This window comes from Chinchilla lanigera, unplaced genomic scaffold (genome assembly GCF_000276665.1).
Source record: "Chinchilla lanigera isolate Chin_1 unplaced genomic scaffold, ChiLan1.0 scaffold00154, whole genome shotgun sequence".
Classification (NCBI taxonomy): domain Eukaryota; kingdom Metazoa; phylum Chordata; class Mammalia; order Rodentia; family Chinchillidae; genus Chinchilla; species Chinchilla lanigera.
Window position 1 is genome coordinate 193,757 of NW_004955555.1, and position 25,176 is coordinate 218,932.

At 49.5% G+C, this 25,176-nt stretch overlaps 1 protein-coding gene across 2 annotated transcripts in view; it reads left to right on the forward strand.

Moving 5' to 3' along the window:
• The window catches only part of Axl (AXL receptor tyrosine kinase), a 29,065-nt gene extending 4,312 nt beyond the window's left edge, over positions 1-24,753 (forward strand). The window contains exons 5-20 of one of the 2 annotated variants that reach the window (XM_005412322.2): positions 3,289-3,369; positions 3,508-3,623; positions 7,492-7,702; positions 7,991-8,130; positions 8,809-8,959; positions 9,176-9,202; positions 10,720-10,852; positions 11,145-11,236; positions 13,697-13,792; positions 13,925-14,002; positions 16,187-16,279; positions 16,675-16,796; positions 17,416-17,525; positions 19,990-20,149; positions 20,696-20,832; positions 22,739-24,753. In XM_005412322.2, the coding sequence (XP_005412379.1) occupies positions 3,289-3,369; positions 3,508-3,623; positions 7,492-7,702; positions 7,991-8,130; positions 8,809-8,959; positions 9,176-9,202; positions 10,720-10,852; positions 11,145-11,236; positions 13,697-13,792; positions 13,925-14,002; positions 16,187-16,279; positions 16,675-16,796; positions 17,416-17,525; positions 19,990-20,149; positions 20,696-20,832; positions 22,739-23,090 (2,099 nt within the window). In that variant the 3' untranslated portion in view covers positions 23,091-24,753. The remainder of the gene's footprint in view (positions 1-3,288; positions 3,370-3,507; positions 3,624-7,491; positions 7,703-7,990; positions 8,131-8,808; positions 8,960-9,175; positions 9,203-10,719; positions 10,853-11,144; positions 11,237-13,696; positions 13,793-13,924; positions 14,003-16,186; positions 16,280-16,674; positions 16,797-17,415; positions 17,526-19,989; positions 20,150-20,695; positions 20,833-22,738) is intronic. The other variant, XM_005412323.2, reaches the window with a different exon arrangement.
• Positions 24,754-25,176: the final 423 nt, after the last annotated feature.

Sequence of the window (25,176 nt, forward strand, 5' to 3'; positions counted from 1 at the left end):
GAGGTGATGACGTCAGCTCACAGGTGTGCACCTAACAGTGTGTGTCCAGGTATGGGCTCCTCTTCCTTACGGAATCAGAATGCATCCATGGATGTTGGTATGTCCACTGTGTGTGCCTGTGTAGCCCTGGATGTCTCTGTAGTGTGTGTATATGTCACTGGGTAAGAGTGTTGGTGTGTGACTTCTGCCATCATGGAATCCTGGATCCCAGTGTGTGTGTGAGAGAGGAGACCAAGATTCACAGTGAGACAGTAAGAATATCTTCTGTTTCTTTGTGTTCTCCTGCCCCCTGTGTGTGTGTCAGCCTTGGCTGCCTCTTGGTAGTTGGCCCTAGGAATCAGCCCACAAATCACCATGTACCTGCACAGCTGTGTCAACCTATATGTTCTTAGCAGTGTCTCCCTCTTTGTGTGTCCAAAGCAGGCCTGTGTGTCTTTGTGATTGTCTGTTTGTATCAGTCCACATCTCAGCAGACATGAAGTTCAGTAGACCTGAGCATGTCCAGCTGTTCTGGTGCAGAGGAATGCTTGGCTGTGTGTTTATGTGTTTATATGTTTGTGTGAGAACAAGTCGACACTACCTTTCCTGTGTCCCAGTGTGTACCTCTTTGCGCCCTTCAATGTCAACATGCTTTTGCTGAGTGGTGTGTGTATCCCAGCATGCAGAGAGGTTTGTCAACATCAACTTCCAATGTCTGTTGTGTTGCCAGGTGTTTGCGGCACAATGGTTGTGTTTTTGTGTGTGTCTCAACACTGACTCATCTGTGCACATGTATGTCTTTTTGTGTATGTGCGCCAGTGTGGGCCCATGTGTGTTTACCAGTTAGTCACTGTGCATTTGTGTCACTGTGCGTTTAGGACAGCATCAGCCCTGTGAGTCTGATGTAGCTTAATGAGAGGTGCATTTTCTGTGTGCGTACTTGTGCTAATAAGGATCCCTGTGTGTTTAAATGTGATTCATTGTGTGGGGGTGTCTTGTGAAGGAATTCTGTCCGTTCTTGCGTCTGTCCCTCTATCTGACTCAGGGCGTGCCCTCTCTCCTTCTATCCCTCTTGTTCCCTCGGAAAAGCTCGGAGGGGGAGCCAGTGGGGGTGGGGTGGCGCAGAACATCTGGAAAGCACATCTGGAGTCCGCAGGCTCCAGTCTCGGGGCAAAAGCCCGCTGCAGAGAAGGAGTCCCTCACACCTTGGTCCCTCCCTTGCCCTTCACCCAAGGTGCAGCCGATGGGGCTGGAAAAGGGGGTCCGGGCCGCCTGCTCCACCGGCCGGAAGTGCCGGGTGGGGGGGCGCTGGTGACTCACGCGGGGGCAGGAATGCTGCGGTCGGAACTGGACCCGGCTCCAGAACCCCCTCCCGCCCCGCCCTGGGCTGCCCGGCCCGCGGCGCCAGCTCCTGCGCGGTGACCCTGGCGGGGCCCCCACGTGCCAGGTGGCTGGACCCGACCCAGCTGCCCGCCTGCTCGGCCGCCCGCCCGGGCTGCCTCGTTCCGGCCCGCGGGGGCTGCGGGCAGGCACCTGACCTCGGCTGGGAACGGCGCAGCCCGGCCAGGCCGGAGCCTCCCTGCCCTCCCCCTTCCGGCCTCGGCGACTCTCCCTGTCCCGCTGCTCTGGGGCCGCGGACTGACGGAGGAAAGGAAACTTTGTGTCTGCGTGTGCTGCGTGTGAAGGCCGCCCTCCCGAGTGAGCCACGGGGTGGGAACGCAGATACCACATGGCACAAGCACGCGGCGGCCACAGATGCCCACGGGCCCGGGCCCACAGGTGCACAACCACACGCACACACATAGTGTCCCCCTTGCATCCTGTCATGGCCACATTGTGTGTCCGCCATGCGAGCTGTGTGTCTGCCATGCGAGCTGTGTGTCTCTTTGTGTTTGCATTTGTCTCTTGTATGCCCCTTTGTGCGTGCGTTCAGGGCAGCAGTGACACAGGTGCATGGGAGCACACACGCATACACACACACAAAAGTGCATGCTTACAAGTACAAAGACAAACACAAGAGGCACAGGCAAACACTGACACACGAAATCCAAATCCTATACACTCAAAAACAGTTCTTGAAGGCACGGACAGTAACTGGCTTGCTCAAGGAATTACACATGCTCACATTTCTACACACACAGAAACACACATGAGGACACAGATACACACACATTCATTCACTCATTTAGCAACACACACTCTTGTCCCCTGGCACTGACATTAGTAGAGGAGACCGACGTGAACAGGACACCTGGGCCACACAGAAAGCAGGACGCAGCTGCTGAGAAGAGGCCAGAGGAAAAGCAGAGCAGGACAGCGGCCGGATAACGAGAGGCCTGCACTTTACACAGGGTGGTTGGGAACAGCGTAACAGAGGTGTCGTTAGGATCCACCACGCAGAGGGGGAGCGAGCCAGGGGGACATCTGTGGGAAGACCGTTCCAAAGAGGACACTGAAGTGCTTAGTTCCCAGGCTGGGAACATGCTGCACGCATGTGTGTGTGTGTGTGTGTGTGTGCACTCGTGTGTGCGTTCCAGAAACACCAAGAGGCCAGTGTGGTGGGAATAGACTGAACTAGGAGGAGAAGATTTGGGTGGAAGTGCAAACCCTTGCACCTTGACACACACTCAAATCCGTAGGTGTGTGTCTGTTAGGTGTATGTGCTTCTGTGTGTCTATGTAAGTCAACATAAGCGTCTCTTAGCCCATGTGTGAGTCTGCATGTTTCACTGTGTGTGCGTATATGTCTCAGTGTGTCTGAATATGTGTGTAGTTGTGTTTCTTTCTTTCTTTTTTTTTTGTTTTTGTCTTTTTGAGACAGGGTCTCACTATGCAGTTCAGGTTGGCCTTGAACTCACTTTGTAGTCCAGGCTTGCCTCAAACTCACCTTGATTCTCCTGCCTCAGCCTCCTGACTGCTGGGATTACAGGAGTGTGCCACCACGCCCAGCTTGTCTGTATGTGTTTGAGACGGTGAGTCTGTACGTGAGTGTTTCTGTGCAGCTCTCTTTGTGTCTGGATGTAACAGAGTGTGTGTGTGTGAGTGTGTGTGTGTGTGTGTGTGTGTTTTCTGTGTATACGCCTTATATGTGTGGAGAAAGGGTAGAGCTGAACCTATAGGTCTGTCTATATATTTGGGGACAGGGTCTGTTCCTAATTCATTGTCCGCTTTGTGCCCCACAGTCCCCCTTTATGCCAGTATGGGCTGGCCTGACATTGGTCCTGCTGGGCATGATAGGGTGGCCCAGCTGGGCACAGAACTCTCTCCTTCCCCCACTTGACACTGGCTCCTCCCTTGTATGACTCCCTAGGCCTGACCAAGACATCTTCTTTCTCCTGTGAAGCCCACAATGCCAAGGGGGTCACCACGTCCCGCACAGCCACCATCACAGGTGATGGAAAGGGGTCCTGGAAGGCGGGTGTCTGAGGGAGAGGCTGGGGCCTGGGGCCAGAGTGGGAAGGAGAGGGCAGGGGGAGGAGTTTTGGGCAAAAGCCCCCCAGGGTCACTCACTCCCCTCATCTGTCCACAGTACTCCCCCAACAGCCCCGAGACCTTCATCTGGTTTCCAGCCAGCCCACGGAACTGGAGGTGGCTTGGACCCCTGGCCTGAGTGGCATCTACCCGCTCACTCACTGCATCGTGCAGGTGAGATCCTCCGACTTTGGTCAGCTCCATCTCAGCCCTCCGTCTCCCCACATGCGCAAGCACCCATCCTTGCCCTTTGGCCACTGTGTGTTGAGAGGTAACAGAGCCTAGGTTTATGCCAGATGTCCCGGGTTCAAATACTGACTCTGCTACTTGCTGACTGTATGAGACTGAGAAGTGACTTGGCCTCTGTGGGCCTTAGTTCTGTCACCTATAAACACACATGGTGGTGGCTACTAACGGACAGGCTTGTTTGAGAATTAAATGAGTAAATGCAAGTAGCAAACTTAAAATAACATCTGAAACAAAGGAGATGTCTGCGAGGGTCTGGAGCTATTTCTGTCGCTCTGGGTACGCATAATTCTGCTTTTCGGCCCTGACCACTGTGGGTCGTCACTGTCTGGGGTAAGTCTGTCCCCCACTGGTCTGTGGCCTATGTGAGGATGGGCCCAGGGCTTCCTGTCACACTGGCTCCTCATTACAGCCAGCACAGGCCAGAAACTGGGGATGTTTTCTGAACAAGACCAGCTAGACCCAACTCTTGCCCTGAAGTGGCTCCGTGCTGGAGCCAGAAAAACACAAAAACAAACAACAATAGATCACCCTGCTCTGTAAACACAAAGCTCACATCCAGTGTGAAGTTCTCTGAGGTTTGGAAGCTGGAGGTGAAGGTCGGACAGTGCCTGTGATGGGAGGTGACAATAGTCAATGGCGACCCACTTCTATGGAGTGTTAACTGTGAGCTGAGCTTTGTCTTATGGCTTTTGCACATTCCGTTGTGTTTGTGAAGGACAGTCTCTGGATAGACCCATTTTCTATATTAAGAAACTAAGGTGCTCCTGACTTCATGGAGAACATTTGGAACCAGTTTGTCTTCCTTCCATTTTGTTTTGTTTATGTGGTGCTGGGATGGAACCCAGAGCCTCACACGTTCAGGCAGTTGTCATATCGTTAAGCTGCACCCTCAACCCCAGAAACCGTTTCTTAGACTTATACGCCCTGGGCATATCTGCTTGCCACTTTCACTGTAGGAGACAAAAGCTGTTCATCTTGCCCTTTTGAAAGTAAGAACTGAGACCCAGAGAAAGGAAGAGACCTGTCCCAGCCCCATGGCTCGAAGGGTAGAGCTGAGATTCAACCCCAAAGGCTGGCCTGATGCAGGAGACCTCAGATGGCAGGTCAGACGTCAGCTGCACTCTGCCCACATCCATCAAAGGTCTCCCGGAAAGCAGAAGTGTGTCCTCTTCCCCCTCCAGATCTCACTTCCTGCTGTGAGAGAGCTGGGGCTGAAGGGCTCCAGCAGGAGGGCCATGGCCGTCCCAGGAAAAAGAGAAGTGGGAATGGGCACAAGCCCACTCTCTCCACCCATCTCCCCTTTGTCCTGGCAGAGAGGTTCCTCTTCCCATCTGTCACTGTGGGTCAGAGAGCAGGCATGGAGATGGCCTCATCCCCTCCCACTGCCCACCATCTGACCACCTCTCCCTGGGTCATGTGATGCTGTCCTCCTCCTCCCTGGGGCCTGCGGGGCTTCAGGCAAGCTTTGTAACATCTCTAGGCCTCGGCTCATTCCTTATCTGTAAAATGGAAATAAGAAAAGAAAACGAGCCCATACAGTATGGTAAAAAATCAGTGAGTTCATCCAAGAATGTGTTTGACAGGGAGCTTGGCACACACTTGGCACTCAGGAAGTGTTAGGTATTGTCTGGTGTGGTGGCACACACCTGTAATCCCAGCACTCAGGAGGCAGAGGCAGGACGATAGCCAAGAGTTCGAGGCCAGCCTGAGATACATAGTGAGTTCAAGGCCAGCCTGAATTGCATAGCGAGACTCTATGTCAAAAAAATTAGCTATTGAGACTATGTTATGACAACCTGTTCACATGCATTGTGTCATTAAGCTTTATACCTTGACCGGTAGGACTCTGAGGCCTATTTTCCAGTGACAAAATTGAGACTCAGAGAAGTTAAGACTCCCCCCCATCTCTGCACTACTAGGGATCAAACCCAGGGGTACTGTACCACTGAGCTACCTCTCCAGCCCTTATTTTTTTTGAGGCCAGTCACACTAAGTTGCCCTGGACTGGCAGGACTCAAACTTCATATCCTCCTGCCTCAGCCTCTTTTAGGTGCAGCTGTCTTTATAGGCACGGCTGTCTGAGAAACAGCTTTTGTCACACAGCCAATCCGTGCAAGCCAACATACTGTGTAGCAGTGTGGTTGGGATCTCCAAGGTAAAGGCGAGGTCCTGGGCAGCAGTGCTCCTGAGATGTGTGGCTGTGGGTGTACAGTTATGGTTCCACGTGGCACAGATATGGCCCCCTCCATCCTGGTTCTCATCCTGGGGAGCAATTGGGTATTCGAGCCTGTGCCTTTGTGCACAGCTGCTGCCAGGCAACTTCACACACACACACATACAGTCATGCACACGTGTGCACACACACACACTGACAATGACACACACTCCATATGCACAGGCATCCTTCTAAACAAGCCCTGCAGAGCAGGGAGCCACTATCATCACTCCATTTTAAAGATGAAGAAACTGAGGCACAACCCTGTGGCATGGGAGACCCAGCACTCATGTTCTTTAGTACTAAGCTCCCCTGCCTCTCTGGACAGACAAGAGGCACTGGTGCTGTTACTCATGTTCTTACCGTAAGTAGAGCAGAGGCTTTGGGGACAGGATGGGGCTCACGTTCCCTCTTCATCGGTGATAAACTGATGGCTCTGGATTCCATCCGTCTGCGCCTCAGTTCAGTGGATGAAAGCATAGCACTTAGCACAGCACAACAGGATTGATGTGAGAGGTAAATTCAGTTTGAAGGGCAACTCGGTGGTAGAGCATTTGTTTCGCAACCCCCAAACCTCCAAAAGGAATTCACATTGGGGAAGGACTCACAATGCTGTCAGTACACGGGTGGTTTTGGGGGGTTTGTTTGTTTATTTGTTTTTGTAGCATTGGAGATTAAACCCAGAGCCTTCACACTGAGCTACATCCCAAGCCCTTTTTTTTAATTTTTTATTTTGAGACAATGTCTTCCTAAATTGCTCAAGTGCCCAACCTTTGGTCAAACTTGGCAACCCTCCTGCCTCAGTCTTCCAGAGTGCTGGGATTACAGGTGCACAGCACCCCACCTGGTTTCCAGCATGTACATGTAATCTTTAAACAACCCTGTAAAGCGTTTGAGCACATTATTCTCCATTTTCCAGATGGGAAGAAGAGGCTCAAAGAGAAACAAGTCATTTGGGCACAGTGGTGCCCAAAATCCCAGCACTTAGGGAGAATGAGCAGGAGGATTGTCAATTCCAGCCCAGCCTGGATAGTTTAGCAATTTAGCCAGACCCTGTGAAAATAATTTCTTTTCCTTTCTCTTTTTCCTTTCTTTTTTTTGTTTGTTTGTTTTGGGTTTTTTAGGTCTTTTTGAGACAGGGTTTCACTATGCAGTTCAGGCTGGCCTTGAGCTCACTTTGTAGCCTGGGCTGGTTTTGAACTCACAACAATCCTCCTGTCTCAGCCTCCCGAGTGCTAGGATTACAAGTGTGCACCATGACACCTGGGTATTTTTTTTTTTTTTTTTTAAGGTTGGGGATGTAGCTCAGTGTGAAAGTCCTGGGTTCAGTCCCCATGGCAGAGGGAGAGAGAGGCTTGCTAGAGGCGGCTTTTGACTGTGCGAAATCATGTGGCTGCATGATTTCCTTGCTTTGCAAATCCATGTCATCCTAACATGTAGCATCAACACACACATGCGCACACATGCACACATACACACACACACATGCACACAGCTAGGACGCCACCACTGAGAGTCGTGTGGCTGTTGTATGTGACTGCAGGGTCGTCCTGTCATCACGCCCTTTCCTCTCCTCAGGCTGTGCTGTCAGACGATGGGGTGGGCAGCTGGTTGGGAGAGCCAGAACCCCCGGAGGAGCCCCTCACCCTGCAAGCATCCGTGCCCCCTCACCAGCTTCGGCTGGGCAGCCTCCATCCTCACACCCCTTATCACATCCGGGTGTCATGTGCCAGCAGCCAGGGTCCCTCACCCTGGACGCACTGGCTTCCTGTGGAGACACCGGAAGGAGGTAAGGAGGCTGGGGAGGGCTGTCAGCACTGCCCCACTGGACCTCGCTTGCATCAGTGCCCCCAGCATCTCCACACCCCTTTCCCCCACGTGACCTCGCCTCTCTTCAGTCCTTTCCCCAACACCCCCAACCCATGGTGCCCCCGCATTCCTCCCAGATCTCTCCCCGGAGCTTCTGCTCACAGAGGGTTGTGGGAGTGTGCCTGCTGCTCCGCCTCCACTTCCTGGGAACAGGGGAGGGGGTCAGGAAGAGATGTGGTGCGAGCTTCCCCTCTTCCCTGTCCTCTAGTGCCCCTGGGCCCCCCTGAGAACGTTAGCGCCATTCGGAACGGGAGCCAGGCCCTCGTGCGTTGGCAGGAGCCAAGGGCGCCCCTACAGGGCACCCTGTTAGGGTACCGGTTGGCTTATCGAGGCCAGGACACCCCTGAGGTGGGTGCTGCTGGCAGGGTTGGGGTGGAATGGTTGGGAGAGGAGGGAGATGGAGAGAGGAAGATGGTAAGGCAGACATGTACAGTTGTGCGGGTTAGGGACTATACAGTTGCACTTAGTGAAGCATATGCCTAGTGAAGCATATTCTAGGGAGTTTAAGGGATCCAAAGGAGGGTTGGGGAATGGCTACTTCTGACCCATTGCAAAAGCATTTCAGTAGATTTGCATACTGTAACAATTTTACAGTAGACAGCTGTACAGCATGTTGAGGAAGGGGTGCTTTCTCCTGATTTGCACAAAGATACCTGGGCTGCCAATACCCCAAGGTGGAGAGATAGGATGGGAGGTGAGCAGGGGTTGGCAGGGTGATGGTAGAAAGATAATTCAGTTCCTTAGTGTTGACTTCATAGTCCCATGCTGCCCTTCATAGCCAAGTGCTGCGCTAAGTGACTGAGGACATGGTGGGGAATGGGGCACGTACAGTCCCTGCCCTGGTCCCACAGCTCCCGGGTGCCCTGGGGATGGAGCAGCAAAGATAAAGAACGGAGAGGAAGAGACAGAGGGTGGTGAGTGGAAGAAGAGGCAAAGGTGTGGAGAAAGAGATGGGGAGTTGAGGTCAGGGATGCAGGCTTAAGATGTGGGGGCCTGGGATCCTCCCTGATTCACTTCCACTCCTAGGTGCTAATGGATGTCAGGCTACAGCGGGAGGTGACACTGGAGCTGCGGGGGAGCCGGCCTGCACCTAACCTGAGTGTGTCCGTGGCAGCCTACACCGCGGCCGGTGATGGGCCCTGGAGCCTGCCTGTGCCCCTGGAGCCCTGGCGCCCAGGTACCTGCAGAGCCATGCTCAGCCCCTTCCCCCTACCCTCAAGGACCTCGCCTCCTCTGGATGTCCCTGACTCGTTCCCTGCACCTTTTTGTGTTCCCCCCAACCTCAGCTCTGTTCCTGCCTGTGCCTTACCAGGAGTCTCCCTCCCTTACTCGCTGGTGTCACACCAGTCTTGCCCTCTCTGAGCAGTCTCTCCTCTGTCCTTTCTCCTCGCAGGGCAAGGACAGCCAGTCCACCAGCTGGGTAAGGGCTTTCACACCCCCTCTTCCCTCCCGCCCCTCCACTCCCACTGAGGGCCCTGTCCACACATGTGTAGTCTTTGCACACCCCTTTCACGCCTGTGATACTCACCACTGTAATGCTCTATTTCTTGGGTTTGTGTGGTCCTCGTTGGAAGTGCCTAGAATGATCCAGCCCCAGTACACAGGTGGGTGGATGGATGGATGGATGGATGCATGGATGGGTGGATGGGTGGATGAAAGGATGGATGAATGGAGCATCCTCCTCACATTCATCCTTCTCAAATATTTCTCCAGCAATTCTCAGACATCCTTCCTATACTCGTTGTACCTTCCTAGCACGATTTCTGTCCTCCACTTTTAACTCAGCCCACTATCCTTAAATACCCTCTCATGTCTTCCTGTATCTCTTCACCTGCTTGCCCCACACACATCCCACCCTCCTTTCACGTATACCCTATTACAATTCCTCACTCCTCACACTGCCGCCTAAAACAGTGGAGACCCACACTGTTCACGTGCATGCTCTGCACACCTTGTACACACTCACTGTATATTCCACATTGCAGACACTGAAAAACACAACCATTCCACACCTTACAACTCCCCTTACACGTTCATCCCACATTCCTTTGACGTCACCCCTTCACCCTCACCAACACTAACCCATCCTGCTCTCTGCACACACACACTGAATTGTTTGCACACACAACACGTGACCTTCCATGCTCCATTCCACTCCTGCCCTTTTTGCACACTGTTCCCACATTCCTCACCTGCCCTTCTCACATTGTTTACGTGTTCACTGCACACTCCTTGCCCCCTGAAGTTATGCCTGTAAGACTCACCGCTGATTCCTTGCATCTAGAGCTCCTGAGCTACTCCTCATTCCTCACGTGCCCCACACTCCTCACCACCCCACGCTGTACACTCACCATGGCCCTTTGCACATTATCTCACTTTCATTATTCCCTTTATGAAAACCTGTTTGTGCTTGTTGAGCACTCCTCAAAGATATTCCTTAGTCCTTGTCCACCAGACTCACTCTCCTTGCACATTCATTGCACGTGCCTCACATTCCATCCTACACCACAGGGATTCTTTTCGCTACTCACTTGTTCTTCCATACCTAGATCCACCCCCCTTGCACGATCATTACACACGTACACATGCACCTATGCTACTTCCAATTTACTCACACCCACCGCATGTTCACCCTTCTTTCCTTGTATAATCACAACCCATTTCTGACACATCTGCCTTCCCATCCCACACGCGGCACACTATTACGCGCTCCTCCAATATGCATCCTACACGTTTCTCACTCTTTCTGCTTTAACTCATATCATGTCCACTGCGTGCCCTGCCCTTCTTCAGATACATGAAAGCATCATCACACATCTTATCCCGTACCTGCGCATCTTTTGCCACGCCCTTTACCTCCCCCACACATCACTCCCTGGGCCTCAGGGAACTAGAGCCAAGACCTCAGCCATGACCTGTCCTCCATGCCCCCGACAGTGAGTGAACCCCCAGCTCCTACCTTCTCATGGCCCTGGTGGTATGTACTGCTGGGAGCAGTTGTGGCCGCTGCCTGTGTCCTCATCTTGGCCCTATTCCTTGTCCATCGGAGGAAGAAGGAGACACGCTATGGGTGAGTTAGAACAACATGGAGAGGCACCCATGGACTGGGAGGGAGAGGCAGCAGGCAAGGAGACCAGTGGGGAGGCTGGTTCAGGGTGAGAAATGGCCGAGAATCATGAAAAGGACAGTGAGGCCAGGCAAATGAATGACGGGCAGAAAGTGGCAATGCTAGGTATGTCAGCAAATGTTGGAGGAGAGGACTAGCGGGGCTTAGATCTGGGATGACACTTGTATTCACCCTGGTGGAAAGAGGGGGTTCCACATGACTCTTCTCTGCCCTTATCTTCTGTCCCTTCCTCCAGTGAGGTGTTTGAACCAACAGTGGAAAGAGGTGAACTGGTAGTCAGGTACCACGTCCGCAAGTCCTACAGCCGCCGGACCACTGAAGCCACTTGTAAGTGAACCCTGTGTCTCCCTGAATTGGTCTGGGGAAGAAAGTTAGGCTTGCTAGGCTTCTGGAAGTGCATGAGACAAAAGTTTCTGAAGGCCTTGGGATACTAGAATCGATGAACCACTGTCCCCAGAAACAATGAAATTGTAGACCAACACAGAACTTTAAGATAATAGAATCTTAGCCACAGCGAGTCTTAGAAACACTGAACTTAAGAGCCATAAGATCTTGGAACAAAGAAATAATGAAGGTGATTATGTTGAGATGAGATAACGATGTTGGTAGTGGTGATACGTGATGAGAAGAGTATGTGGTGATGGTGGAATGTTGGCCAACCCTAGCTCTTCCTATGTGACAGGTGATATTCTCAACATTCTACATTATCATCTCGGGCTGGGGATTTAGCTCAGCAGCAACGCTCCTGCCTGGCAAGTGCAAGGTTGTGAGTTCGGTTCCCGGTACCAGAGAAAAACCAAAAACCAAAAAAAAAACAACAACAAAAAAAAACCATTATCATCTCATTTGATCTTCACAGCCATCCAAGGACACAGGCTTTTTTTAAACTGTTATTTGTATTTTGTGAATCCTTGTTATCCCCCTCACTTCAAAGATGAGGACACTGTGGGATACAGCAGTTATGTGATATGCTGAAGGCCACACAGCCCGTAGGATGGAGAGCTGGAATTTGAACCTAGGCAGAGGCCCTGAAGTCTATAGCATAATAGAATGTTAGAGAGACAATCAGTCTTGGCCTGAAAAATTATATGCTCAGTATCATAGATTCACAATTTTGACAGTCAGAATCTTAAAGTGATGGACTGTCTGATGACTGTAGTCTTGGAGAGTCCCAGATAAGGAGGGACCTCCAGGGGCCACCCAGTGAAGTTTCCTCACCTCTCTGATTAGGAAAACTGGAATCCAGAAGGAAAAGAGACAGAGCTAGGTCGTGATCTAGCACACAGCAAGAAGGCTGCCAGGATCCCAGGAGGGTTTTGGAAAGGCCTGAGAAAGACATTTATTTCAGAGGAGAAGGAAGAAATCCAAGAAGATTGCAGGCATTTAAGGAAATAATATACAGTAACAGTTCCCAAAGTGTGAGCCTGGTCTCCTGGGTCCTTGGGTCCCCAAGGCCTTAGCACGGTTTGTGGGGTCAAAACCATTTTTGTAATAATACCAAGACCTTATGCGCCCTTTTGCACTCTCCTTTTCTCATGGGCTTCCAAGAGAGTTTTCCTGAGGCTCCTGGACCTGTGCTTGTGTATTCTGGTGTTTTAAAGATCTGTTTCAATTTTAAATGTAGAATGAATCTAAATCTATCTATATCTACCTAAAACTCATGTTAAAAAAAACTCTTTGTAGTCTTCAATAATTCTTACAATGTAAAGGGGTCAACAAGTTTGAGAATTGTCACTACAGAGTAATGAAAATGATTACAGCCAGACGCAGTGGCACACACCTGTAATCCCAGCACTTGGGAGGCTGAGGCAGAAGGATCATTGTGAGTTTGAGGCCAGCCTGGGCTACAAACTGAGCTCAAGGCCAGCCTGAACTGCATAGCCAGACCTGTCTCAAAAAGACAAAAAACAAACAAAGGAAAATGAATAGATACATTTCAACTATATGTCACAACTACATGACAACTATCTCATAGACACACTGCTGAATAGAAAAAACAAGCCCAAGAGAAAACATGCCATATGATTCTAACTCTATAACTTTCAAAACTAATCTATTGGAAGAGAGGTCAAGACAATGGCTATTCATCCAGCCCACGTGCTGCTGTTGAGCTGGGTGCTAGTTTTACACTCAGATTTATGATGCATTTCACAATGGATTTGTGAAAATCCATTGAGCTGTTCACAGTTTGTGCAGGTTACACAGCAATAAGAAGAAATAATTTTTAAGATAAATTTTAATATCAATGTAATATTTTCATGTCTCATTAATTTGGCTGAATATAGTATCTGCTATGCTGCCTTTTATATGAGGTTTTATTTCATAATTGACCCATAATAATTGCACATATTTATGAAGTATAGGGGAATGATTAGACAAATGTATACAATGTATGCAAATCAAATCAGGGCTATTAGCATTTCCACCTCCTTAAACATTTCAAACTCCTCTCTAAAAAAAAATTTTTAATAACTGGTATAAGCTGTCACCAGGATGGCCGAGTAGTTAAGGTGTTGGACTTAAGATCCAACAACTAGTACAGTAAGGTGCTGACCAATCAGAGTCCACACCAGAGCAAATTGTGGCCAGGCTTTAATATGGTAGTTACTACTGTGGTGGAAATTTAGGGGTCCAGAGGAAGAGCTAGGGTTGGGGTGCTAGAATGTTCAGGGCAATAGCTAACTTTGAACCAGTGCCGTAGTTCGGTGTTTCAACAATGGGTGTACCCCCAGCAAGTGTCACCTGAATGTCAGCCCCACACCGTGGCTCTGTTCACCCTACCTGCAGTGAACAGCCTGGGCATCAGCGAAGAGCTGAAGGAAAAGCTGCGGGATGTGATGGTGGACAGGCACAAGGTGGCCCTGGGGAAGACACTGGGGGAAGGTGAGTTCCCCAGCAAACATACATATCCTCCTGAACTCTGAGGTCCTTCACTTCCCCACCCTCACCCAACTGTGAGAATCACCGTGGAGACGCCCACCCCTCAGGTCAGTGTCTCCCTCCTGCCCTCTACAGGAGAGTTTGGAGCTGTGATGGAGGGCCAGCTGAACCAGGATGACTCCATCCTCAAAGTTGCTGTGAAGACAATGAAGAGTGAGTCTGTGCATGATTGCACACACATGTAGGACCCCAGCCCTTCCCTATGCCCCAAAGAGGCAGACGAGCAGAAGTGAGAGGTAAATTGGCCATAGCATAGAATGCCAGCATTTCCAGCTGGGAAATGGAGCCCATGCCAAAAACTTCAACAGAAGGAACTGAATACCTGGACATTAGTGCCGTGGTGGAGGAAGAACTGAAGGAACAACCAGGACAGAGTGAACCTGGATGTTAGCAGCAGTAGGAAGCCTCTGCCACCCCTAGGTCTGCAGGGAAGAAGAAGGAAGTCGTATTACCACGGCCAGGGACATTTGGTGGAAGTTGGGAACACAGAATAAGAGCTCCCTGTCGGAGTAAGAACAAGGGACGTTCAGCCATGCCAAGGCAATTGCAGAAGCAGAAAGGGGATGAAATATCCTGGCTTCTCCCCTCCTCTTTCCCGCTTGCCAGTATCTCATCTTGCCTATCACCGGCAAACCCCAAAAGGAAACCATTAGGGGAGGGATCCTGGGAAATGTAGTTTTCAGGAGCCAACCCCTTGTGATACATAACAGAGCAGGGGTAGGTTCAGAATAAGGCACATCTGGTTTCATTTACCAGCAGTGGGAGCCCAACAAGTGACTCTCTCTCCTTGAGCCTTCCTTCCCTTGTCTGGAAAAAAATGCTTATACTGTCTCTCCTTTCTAAGGCTCTTGTGAGGCAAAGCACTTAGTGCTGGAGCTGAAGTTAATGTGAATTACTGCTACATTATGTACATCATCAGAGAGGGTAGAAGCCAGTCCAGAGTCACCCAGCGCATAAAGCCCAGGTCCAAGTCCTTCCATATAAAGAAGTATAAGAGGTTTAGACTGAGGCTGGAGGGAGAAAAATGATCCTTTCTGAATTACATGGCTTAAAAACTTGGGGGTAATGATCCTGTGGTGGTACAGACCTTTAATCCCAGCATCCTGGGAAGCTAAAGCAGGAGGATAGCAAGTTCGAAACTAACTTGAGCAATTTAGCAACCTAGGCATGACCCTGTCCAAAATGAAAAGTTAAAAATGGAGCTGGGGATGGAGCTCAGCATGAAGGTCCTAGGTCCAATCCCTAGTACTAAAAAAAGAAAAAAAAGAAAAAGAAGCCCGGGCTGTGGAGTCATCACTGAGCACCCTTGCCTGTCAGGTTATGTTCTCTGCCTAGATTTTAAGCCCAGCCATATGACCCTGAGCAGGCTACTCTAACTCTATGAGCCAGTGTCCTGAGCTGTAAAATGGGATCATAATCATCATCTGGGTGCCCATAGTTATTGAAGAAGTACTGGGAAGCAGCCATCATGATAGTGAGCACATGGTCCCCAGAGCTAGATGCCCTGGCTTTCAACTCTGCCTATTCATCTCCAAGCGTGTGTGCTCTTAAGTAGTTTCCTTGACTTTTTTGTGCCTTTGGGTTTGGCTTCCTCATCTTTAAAACAGAGCTCATAACCAGACGGGGTGGCACATGCCTGTAATCCCAGCACTCTAGAGACTGAGGCAGGAGGATTGCTGAAAGTTTGAGGCCACCCTGGCTACCTAGTGAGTTCAGGGGCAACCTGAACTATATAGCAAGACCTGTCTCAAATAAATAAATAAATTTTTTAAAAATAAAATAAAATAAAATAGGGCTCATAGCCAGGCATGGTGGCACATGCCTGTAATCCCAGCCCTCAGGAGGTTGAGGCAGGAGCATCCCTATGAGTTTGAGGCCAGCCTGGACTATATAGTGAGTTCAAGCCAGCCTGAGCTACATAGTGAGACCCTGCCTCAGAAAACTAACAATAAATAAGTAAATAAATAAGTAATACTCGGTGCTTCATAATTGAAGCACCTTAGATGATTAAATGAGTTAATATAAGTAAAGCTCTAAAGTATAGAAGCTGGTATTTTCTAATCTTCTTGGGGGTTTTCGTGTTTTTGTTTTTGTTTTTTTGGCACTGAGGATTGAATCTGGAGCCTTCGCGCTAAGTTTTTTATTTCAAGACAGGGTCTCACTAAGTCACTAAGTGGGGCTTTAGCCTCCCAGAGAGTGCTGGGATTTTAAGTGTGCACCACAATGGCTGGCTTAGCAAACATGTTTGATGACCATGGCGAGGGTAGAGAGGGAGAGGAGAAGGAAAAGCACCCTCTCTCCCTCCTTTCCTCTTCATCCACCTTCCTCTTCCCCAAGTTGCCATCTGCACGAGATCAGAGCTGGAGGACTTCCTCAGCGAAGCTGTCTGCATGAAGGAATTCGACCACCCCAACGTCATGAGGCTTATCGGTGAGGCGGGGACAGATTCCCGTGGGGCCACACCAGAGGGACGACCTCTCCACCTCTCCTCAGCAGCACTGGGACGATCAAACATACAGGCCCCTGCTCCCTTCTTCAACACCAGCAAGTTCCCCCTCCTCGTCTCCCTCAACTTGGAATGTGACCTCTGACCATTCCCAGAAATGGCTGAGGTCCCCAGGAGGACTCCGGAAGCATCCCTGGGAAGTCTGCTAGAAAGGGCTTCTCTGAAGCTCCGCCCTTGCCACACACACACACACACACACCCCTGCCCTGTGAAAGTTAGCTCTAAAGGGGAGGGAGGAGGAGAGGCTAAGTCTGGCTGGGAGGGAGCTTGGCTTCCCCTTCTGCCCAGCTGGGTGTGACTTGGCTGCCTGGGGGTTTAGGTGTCTGTTTCCAGGGTTCTGAAAGAGAGGGCTTCCCAGCACCTGTGGTCATCTTACCATTCATGAAGCATGGAGACCTACACAGTTTCCTCCTCTACTCCCGGCTCGGGGACCAGCCAGTGGTGAGGCGCATTTCATCATAGTTCCGCAAGTATTAAATGAGCATATATCAGGTACCCAGCCCTGCTCAGACTCGGGGAAGATCCTGGTGACCCTGAACTTGTTGCTTGGAGCCTGTCTACCAGGAGGGGACCAGGCAATAAACAGGCTGACAAATACATCAACAAGGTCATTTAAGTGCTGGGAAGGAAACACAGGATGAATGATAAGGAAGCCAGGGAATTAGTTTGGGTGAACCGGGAAGGCCTCCCTGAGGAGGTGGCCTTGAAGGAGAAGCCAGCTAGTGGGATGTTGCCACCCAGACACGGCACAATCCAAGTCAAGGTCGCAGAAAGAGGAAAGGCTCGGAAGTAACAAGGGTGGCTGTCCAAAGACCAAAAAGGAGGCCCCTGGCCAGAATGTATGTCAAGGGCAAGAGCATTAGGAGATCAAACAGAGAGGAAGGCAAGAGTGAATTATATAAGGCCTTACAGAGGACAGAAAGGGGTTGGATTTAATTCTCAGAGTCACCGGAAATCACTGCAGGCAGGGCTAGACAAGCACAGGAAGGGAAGGAAGAATGAGCAGGGATGGACCTTGGGGATTCTGCTGATCTTTACTCATCCCTGCCTTGGCCCCCAGTTCCTGCCCACTCAGATGCTGGTAAAGTTCATGACAGACATCGCCAGCGGCATGGAGTACCTGAGTACTAAGAGATTCATACACCGGGACCTGGCTGCCAGGAACTGCATGTGAGTGCCAAACCTTCCGGGAACCCCTCCCTCCTTCCCAGGATGATAGGGAAACTGCACCCGGAACGCAGAACTGGGGTAGAAAGATCAGCAAGGGAGTCTGGGAAGGCTTTCTGGAGGAGGGGGCCCTGAACTGAGATCTCCAAGCAGTATTTGGGTGTGGAGGAAGAAGGGATGGGGTGGGGGATGCCTCAGTGCATGATGAGAGGTGAGCAGAGGGGCAAAGGTGCCTGGCAGGGTAGTAACATGTGAGCCTCACTTCTGTCTCCTGCCTGCTGAGTGCCTTCCTCATGGAGTCAGGGATAAGAGGAAGATGCAGGGAGTGGAACCGCAGGTTTAGAATATTAATTCTGTGGCACACACCTGTAATCCCAGCACTCTGGGAGGCTGAGGCAGGAGGATTGCAAGTTTGAGTCCAACCTGAGCAACTTAGTGACTCAGTGAGACCCTGTCTCCAAATAAAAAGAAAGATTTGGAGATGCGGCTCAGTGCAAAGGTCCTAGGTTCAACCCCCAGCACCCCTCCCCTCCGTCAATCTCAGACTCAGAAATTACAGCTGGAGAATCAGAGCATCAGTGTTCAGAACTCTCAATAATATAGAAATGGAAATGGTTTTTCTCTCAACTTTTCATTTTGAGAAATTACAAGGGCCAGAGATGTATCTCATGGCACAATCGCCTGCCTGGCAAGCACAAGGTCCTAAGTTCGATTCCTGGCACCAAAAAAAAAAAAAAGAAAGAGAGAGAGAGAGAAAGAAATTACAGCGCTGAATAAGTTGAGAGAACTGGCATATGATTCTCCCTTGTTGACATTTTGTCACATTTCTCTTCTGTCTTCCTCCCTCCCCCTAGCCATATACAAGTAAGTTAATGAAATAGTGACACTTCATCCCTAAGTGTTTGTTTGTTTGTTTGTTATTTGTTTTGAAAGAATAAAAATGTATCAGGGCTTTTATTTTTTATTTTTTTTGTTTTTTGTTTTTTGTGTTTTGTTTTTCTTCCAGTACCAGGAATCAAACTCACAACCTTGCGCTTACCAGGCAGGCGCTGTGCCTCTGAGCTAAATCCCCAGCCCCCAGGGCTTTATTTTTAACAAACCAGAAACAGAAATCCTTTATTGAGATCATGGTAACTTGACAGTGTTATGATCGAGCTCAGATAAGTTTTGTGGAGTACATGGAAGGTCCTAGGTCTCCAGTTGCCCCTTTTCCTATCTCCTAATCTACCTGGCCCTGTAAATGATAAGAGGGAAAGCCCTTATCTGGCGGGAAAGATTTCCAAAACAAAGTTGTAGGTTCTCTCTCCTATTAAAAATTCCTGTCATGTCAATTGTTAAATTAGAACCTCTGTTTGCTTATGCATCTTTTGGTTATTTCACATGGATATCACCATCAGGATTCTATAATCCCACAATGGGCATTTCTACAAAGTGGGTGAGATGGCAGTTAAGTCCGCTATTGCTTTAGATGTGAAAACAGTTGACAACCCAGTGTAGGTTAGTGTTGCTGAGGAATTTCCCTGTGACTGTTTGAGATCATCTGTTTTCTCTAGTCTTGCTAGGTGGGTGCGTAGATAGCCTGACTGAATTCTTTCCATAGGAACACATCCGATTTCAGAGGTAACCAATCAAGGATCCAATGAATGGGCACTTCACCTCTAAATCTTAAGTAGGCAGCTCCTAAGAATAAGAACTTTCTCCTACTTTATCCCAATCCATTTATCATACCTGGGAAACCTAGTCCTGATTGTGTAACATAATCCAATCCACATTCAAATTTTTCCACTTGTACTCTAAATTGTCTTTTATAACTAAATTCTCCCCTGAACCAGGACCTAATGAAGACTTCCAAATTGCACTTAGTCGTTATACCCCTTTGGTCTAGTTTAATCTGGAGTACCCCTCCCCCGCCGCCTCCACAACATCACCTTTTTATATTTTTATGACATAGTCTTTTGGATGAGGCAAGGCCAGTAGTCTTGTTGAAAGTCCTACATTTAAGATGTGTTTCTTAATCCAGGTTCAGGATACATGGGTATGTTTGTGAAAATTCAAATTCATTTATGATCTGTGCACATTAATATACACATATACATACACTATAGATAGTATATATATGCATATACATGATATGTTTACTATATATATACATATATATATATCATATAGTTTGAGAAAACTTTTCACAAATCAGGAAATTAAACCAAAGGAGCTTAAGCAAGACCTTAGAATCTGGCAAGAAGCCACAGCTGGGAAGGCTGTTAGAAGCCCTTTGTCCCACCCTCGTTTTACTGAGGGAACAAGAAGTAAAACAGTTCCTTCTGGGGCTGGGTGAGAGTGCAGGGAACAGATCCCAGCCACAGGCAGGACAGCAAGGGCAGGAGGCGGAAGCGCTCCGGAGAGCCCAGGCCGGCTTGTTGGGGGAGGCTGCCAGTGCCCTGATCCTGTTCCCCCTCAATCCGGGCAGGCTGAACGAGAACATGTCTGTGTGTGTGGCGGACTTTGGGCTGTCCAAGAAGATCTACAATGGAGACTACTACCGCCAGGGTCGCATTGCCAAGATGCCAGTCAAGTGGATCGCCATTGAGAGCCTAGCTGACCGCGTCTACACCAGCAAGAGTGATGTGGTACATGCACCTCCACCGAGAACAGGGCGCTCTGGGGGTGGGAGTAGCCTATCTCATACCATTCCCAGGCGGCTGCAGGTGCAGGGCTCCTGGGAACATGTGGGCTTCTCCGAACAGGAGCCTATGTGGTCTGGGCACCTTTGGAGACGTGCTGGGTATCTGTGAACAGGGGTGTATACAAGCCAGGGATGTGCACAGACTTTCAGGTGCATGATGGCAGTGTGGACAGCCTAGTTAGGAAAAGCAGTGGTGACCATGCACGCATATCCCCACACTTGTACATGGTATGCAGCCAGCATGGAGGGTGACACATGAGATCATGTAGCCATGAAGTGTGTGAATATATTCATGGATGCTCGTGTCTATGCACCCACAAAGGTCACCCACATGTGTGTGTACCTGTGCCAGAGTATTTCTATAGACAACTGTGGTGTACCCGCTGGGACGGCTGTGCACACAGGCACCAGAGTGGGAGTGTACCTGTGAACCTGAGGTGGGGGTGTCTTTGTGTAGAAGAGACTAATACTTCCCCTCTGTTCTTCACAGTGGTCCTTCGGGGTGACAATGTGGGAGATTGCCACGCGGGGCCAAACACCATATCCCGGAGTGGAGAACAGTGAGATTTATGACTACCTGCGCCAGGGGAATCGCCTGAAGCAGCCTGTGGACTGTCTGGATGGCCTGTGAGGACCTCTCGAACCTGCCTCCTCACCCCAGAATCCACCCCCAAAGTCCTGGGCACCCACACATGGCCCTCACATCTCCGGGACCCTGCATGGGATCCCTCAGGATGTTCAGCAGCCCCCTTGCCCCTTCACCAGTGCTCCATTCCTGGGCAGCCAGTGCAGTTAAGACCTGTCCTGCTTTGTCTTATGTGGAACACAAGCTAGATCTGTCCCCTCCCTCCTCAGCCAGGTGTCCTTGGGCAGTGAACAACTGCACAACCCTCCCTGATGGTCCTGCCTCTGAGACCCCCAGTGTGGAAGACTTCTAATTCATCCTGATCACCCCACACTTCCCGTTGAGGTGCCTCAACACTCTGGAGTCTGCAGAACCCTCCCATCTGTCTCCCTGATCTTCTCCACTCTCAGGACTCCTCTGAGCTGTTTTCAGGAACCCTTCAGGATGAGCTTATCGACCTTTGCTGTATCACAGCGTGCAGAGAAGGGCATGACATTTAGCTAGCCCTTGGAGGCTAGAGACACAGTGTTACTTGGGTCAAGAGGAAACAGCCTGGGGCTTCAATCTCCCCACTCCCCCTTGGCTATTCCAAGGGCTGAGGGAAGCAGAAATAATGGACTATATGAATGGGGGTTTTGTTTTGTTTTGTTTTGTTTTGTTTTGTTTTGTTTGTTTTGTTTTGTTTTGGTACTGAGGGTTGAATTCAGGACCTTCACACTGAGCTATGGCCCCAGTCCTTTCTATTTTTTATTTTGAAACAGTATCTCCCTCAGTCACTAAATTGCCCAGGGTGGGCTCGAACCTGAAATCCTGCTGCCTCAGTCTCCCAGAGCGCTGGGATTACAGGCGTGTGCCACCACGCCCACCTTTACAGCTGGTATTGTATAGACCTTACCAGAAGGCAGTTTTCTTAGGTGCTTTGCATATAGCTCATTTGATCCTTACCACAGCCATAGCGCTATATAGATGTCATCATCAAGGCCCACAGGGAGGATGAGTTACTTGACAGATGTTGCACAGTGGCTGTATTAGTTATCTACACCCCAAAATCTGGTAGCTCAACACAACAAACATTGGCTTTTCTCATACAGCTTCAGAAAGTCAGGCATCTGGGAACCACTTAGTGGGGTGATTCTGGCTTAGGGTCTCTAACAAGATGACAGTCAAGATGTCAGCCGAGCTGCAGTCATCTGAAGATCTGGGACTGGGAGATCGCCTTCAAGGTGGCACACTCACACGGCTGAGGCTGCAGAGCCCTCACCATGTGGCCCCTTCTGTAGTGCTGCTTGAGCTTCCCCACAGCATGACGAACCTAGAGAAAGTTTGAGGAGGAAGCTGCGATGCCTTTTATGGCCCAGCCTCAGAATCACGCACACCTTCATTTCTGCTGACTCGGAGTTCCACCTGCACTCAGGAGAGGGCCCTTAGCCTCCACCTTTTGGAGGGAGGAGCATCATCAACTCTATGGAATAGCCAGGCATGGTGGCACTGGGGAAACTGAGGCAGGAGCACTGCAAATTTGAGACCAGTCTGGGCAACTTACAGAGACCCTGTCTCAACAAAACAAAACACAACAAAACGCAAAATTCTTTATGGACGTATTTTAAAACCTGGCTTTAACGCTAGCTTTGATGCTAGCATTAGTTGTGGAGGTCACTTTGGGAAGATCTGCCCTAACAAACCATTGTTAGATCAATACCCCAGATTCAGAGATCTCTTCCTAGCTCCTGAGTCTCCCCCAAGGCTCCCTCAGAAACTCTTGAGAATACCTAAACCCCCTAGATGCCTCCAATTCTGGAGGTTACCTCTAACCCCCAGCCTCCAAATGTCCTAAAATATCCCCCAACTTCCAGAATGCTCCCTTCTGAGCCCCTGGGCAGTCTCCCACCATTCACTTTGTTGCCTTAGGTATGTCCTGATGTCCCGGTGTTGGGAGCTGAACCCCCGAGACCGGCCAAGTTTTACAGAGCTGCGGGAAGATCTGGAGAATACACTGAAAGCCCTGTCCCCTGCCCAGGAGCCTGATGAAATCCTCTACGTCAACATGGATGAGGGCGGAGGTCATCCTGAACCTCCTGGAGCTGCTGGAGGAGCTGACCCCCCAACCCAGCCTGACCCAAAGGATTCCTGTAGCTGCCTCACCGCAGCTGAGGTCCATCCTGCCGGACGCTATGTCCTTTGCCCTTCTACAGCCCCTGGCCCCACTCTGCCTGCTGACAGGGGTTGCTCAGCACCTCCAGGGCAGGAGGAGGGAGCCTGAGACAACCCTCCACCTGGGACTCCCTCTCAGGATCCAAGCTAGGCACTGCCACTGGGGAAACCTCATCCCCCACGCCCACTTCCCCACTCCAGGCCTGTCCCCAGCTACAGCCTTATCTTCCTACCCTTTCCACCTCCATCCTGGATAGAACCTTCCCCTTCTCTGCACCACAGCATCCTACTCCATAATAAGAAGGGGCTGCACTGAGCATGGTGGTGTAGACCTGTAATCCTAGAGCTCAGGAGGCTGAGGCAGAAGGATTGCCAAGTTCAAAGCCAGCTGGGGCAACATAGAGAGTTCCAGGCCCAGTTGGGCTCTGTAGCAAGACTCAGTCTCAAAACAAAGATATGATTGGAGTGCAATCACGTAAGTGTCCTCCCAGATCTGACAGTCCAAGATTCTAGATTCGAAGGCCTAAACAGTCTATATCAAAGCTTCTAGGTGTCAAAGTTGCTGTGAATCTTTGGTTCTAAGGACCTGAAGTTCCAGTCCCAAACTCCAAAGTGCTACGGTTCTATATCCAGGCTGCTGTGGAACTCCTGGGCTCAAGTGACCCTCCCACCTCAGCCTCCCAAGTAACTGGGACTACAGGTGTGCTAAGATTCTTGATAAGGGCCCAAGATTCTAGGTTTAGAGCTAAAGATTCTAGTTCTAGAATTTAAGACTCTATGAGTCTAGATTTTATTTTGCTAAAGTTCAGAGTCCTTAGGTCATAAGACTTTAGATTCTACAATTCTAAAGATTCTATCATTCTAGACATGGAGGCTCTAAGGCCTACTGTTCTAAAATTTGATGGTCAAAGGCTGACTCTAGATATCCTGGTTATAAGAATGTGCATCATAAGCCTTCATATTTTTATTTTCTCGAGTTCTAAGATCCTAATGACAGTCAATTGCAGTTTCTGAGGCTCTCTGATCATGGATTTTGTATGAAATACTATCTTTGAGAGGTCTAAGATTCTACAATCTGCAATTCAAAAGTTCTAAGAGTCTAAAGATTCTAAGGTCTAATGTTTTAAGATGTTTATTCTAAAACTTAATCTAAGAACCTGGATTCTCTGAAATTCTAGGTCATATGCCCCAAGATTCTAGATTGTTAAACTCTAAGATTCTAATGTCAGCCTGTTTTATGTTTAAAGGCACTGTAAGATTCCATTGATCCAGAATTCTGGATCCCAAGCACCTAAATTATAAGACTTTCACAACTGTGACTAAACACCAAAATTCTAATCATTTCTAATGTTGGACACCTCTAGGTTCTATGCTGTACTCTGCATTTCTAGGTTACAACTAAAAGTCTAAGAATATTCATTTCTAAAAGCTTAAGGCACTAGAAGGCACTAAAAGGCTGAGATTCAAATGTTCTAAATTTCCAAGCTTCCACACATTTAGAACAGTAGGTACGATTCCAAGGTTCTAACCCAAAGGTTATAACTGGTTCCCATCTTAGTCACCTATACTCCTTCCTCCCCTCATGTGGGGGTGCGCCTCCCTCAAGCCTGTGCAATGCAATTAGGGATGCCTCCTTTCCCCCAGGGAATGGACCATCTCCCTCCTTAGGGCCTTGCTGCCCTTTTGAGCCAGTCCCTCATCTTCCTTGTACATAATGTGGACTCTGGTGCCTCTAGAGGGGCTCTGGTCACATAAAATTTTGTCAGTCACTATTCCGTCTCCTCTTGTTTCCATTCAGCCACGCTGTAGCTCTTCCCCCTGGTAATTTGGTTTCCTATTAGTGAAAGAGTTTGGTGAGGTCTGGGAATTCTCACTAGAGAGGGTAAAAATTAACATACAAATAGACAAAACACCCACAAGCAAAGAAATTCAGGCTAGAAGAAAACCCTACTCAGGAATAGGCAGACAGATACATATTCAGTGTCGCATACAGGGCAAAGTAACCAAAGTAACAACACATATGAATTAATCTACATGTTCAGGCACAGCTGGTTACAAGAACAAATACATAGAAACTGGAACACACAGAGTAACACAGACACATAAGACCACACAGAAACAAATTTATTTACAAACGTGCGCCCAGGCAAATACCTACTGGGAAGAGGAAGAAATTTGAGTAACAGGGACACAGG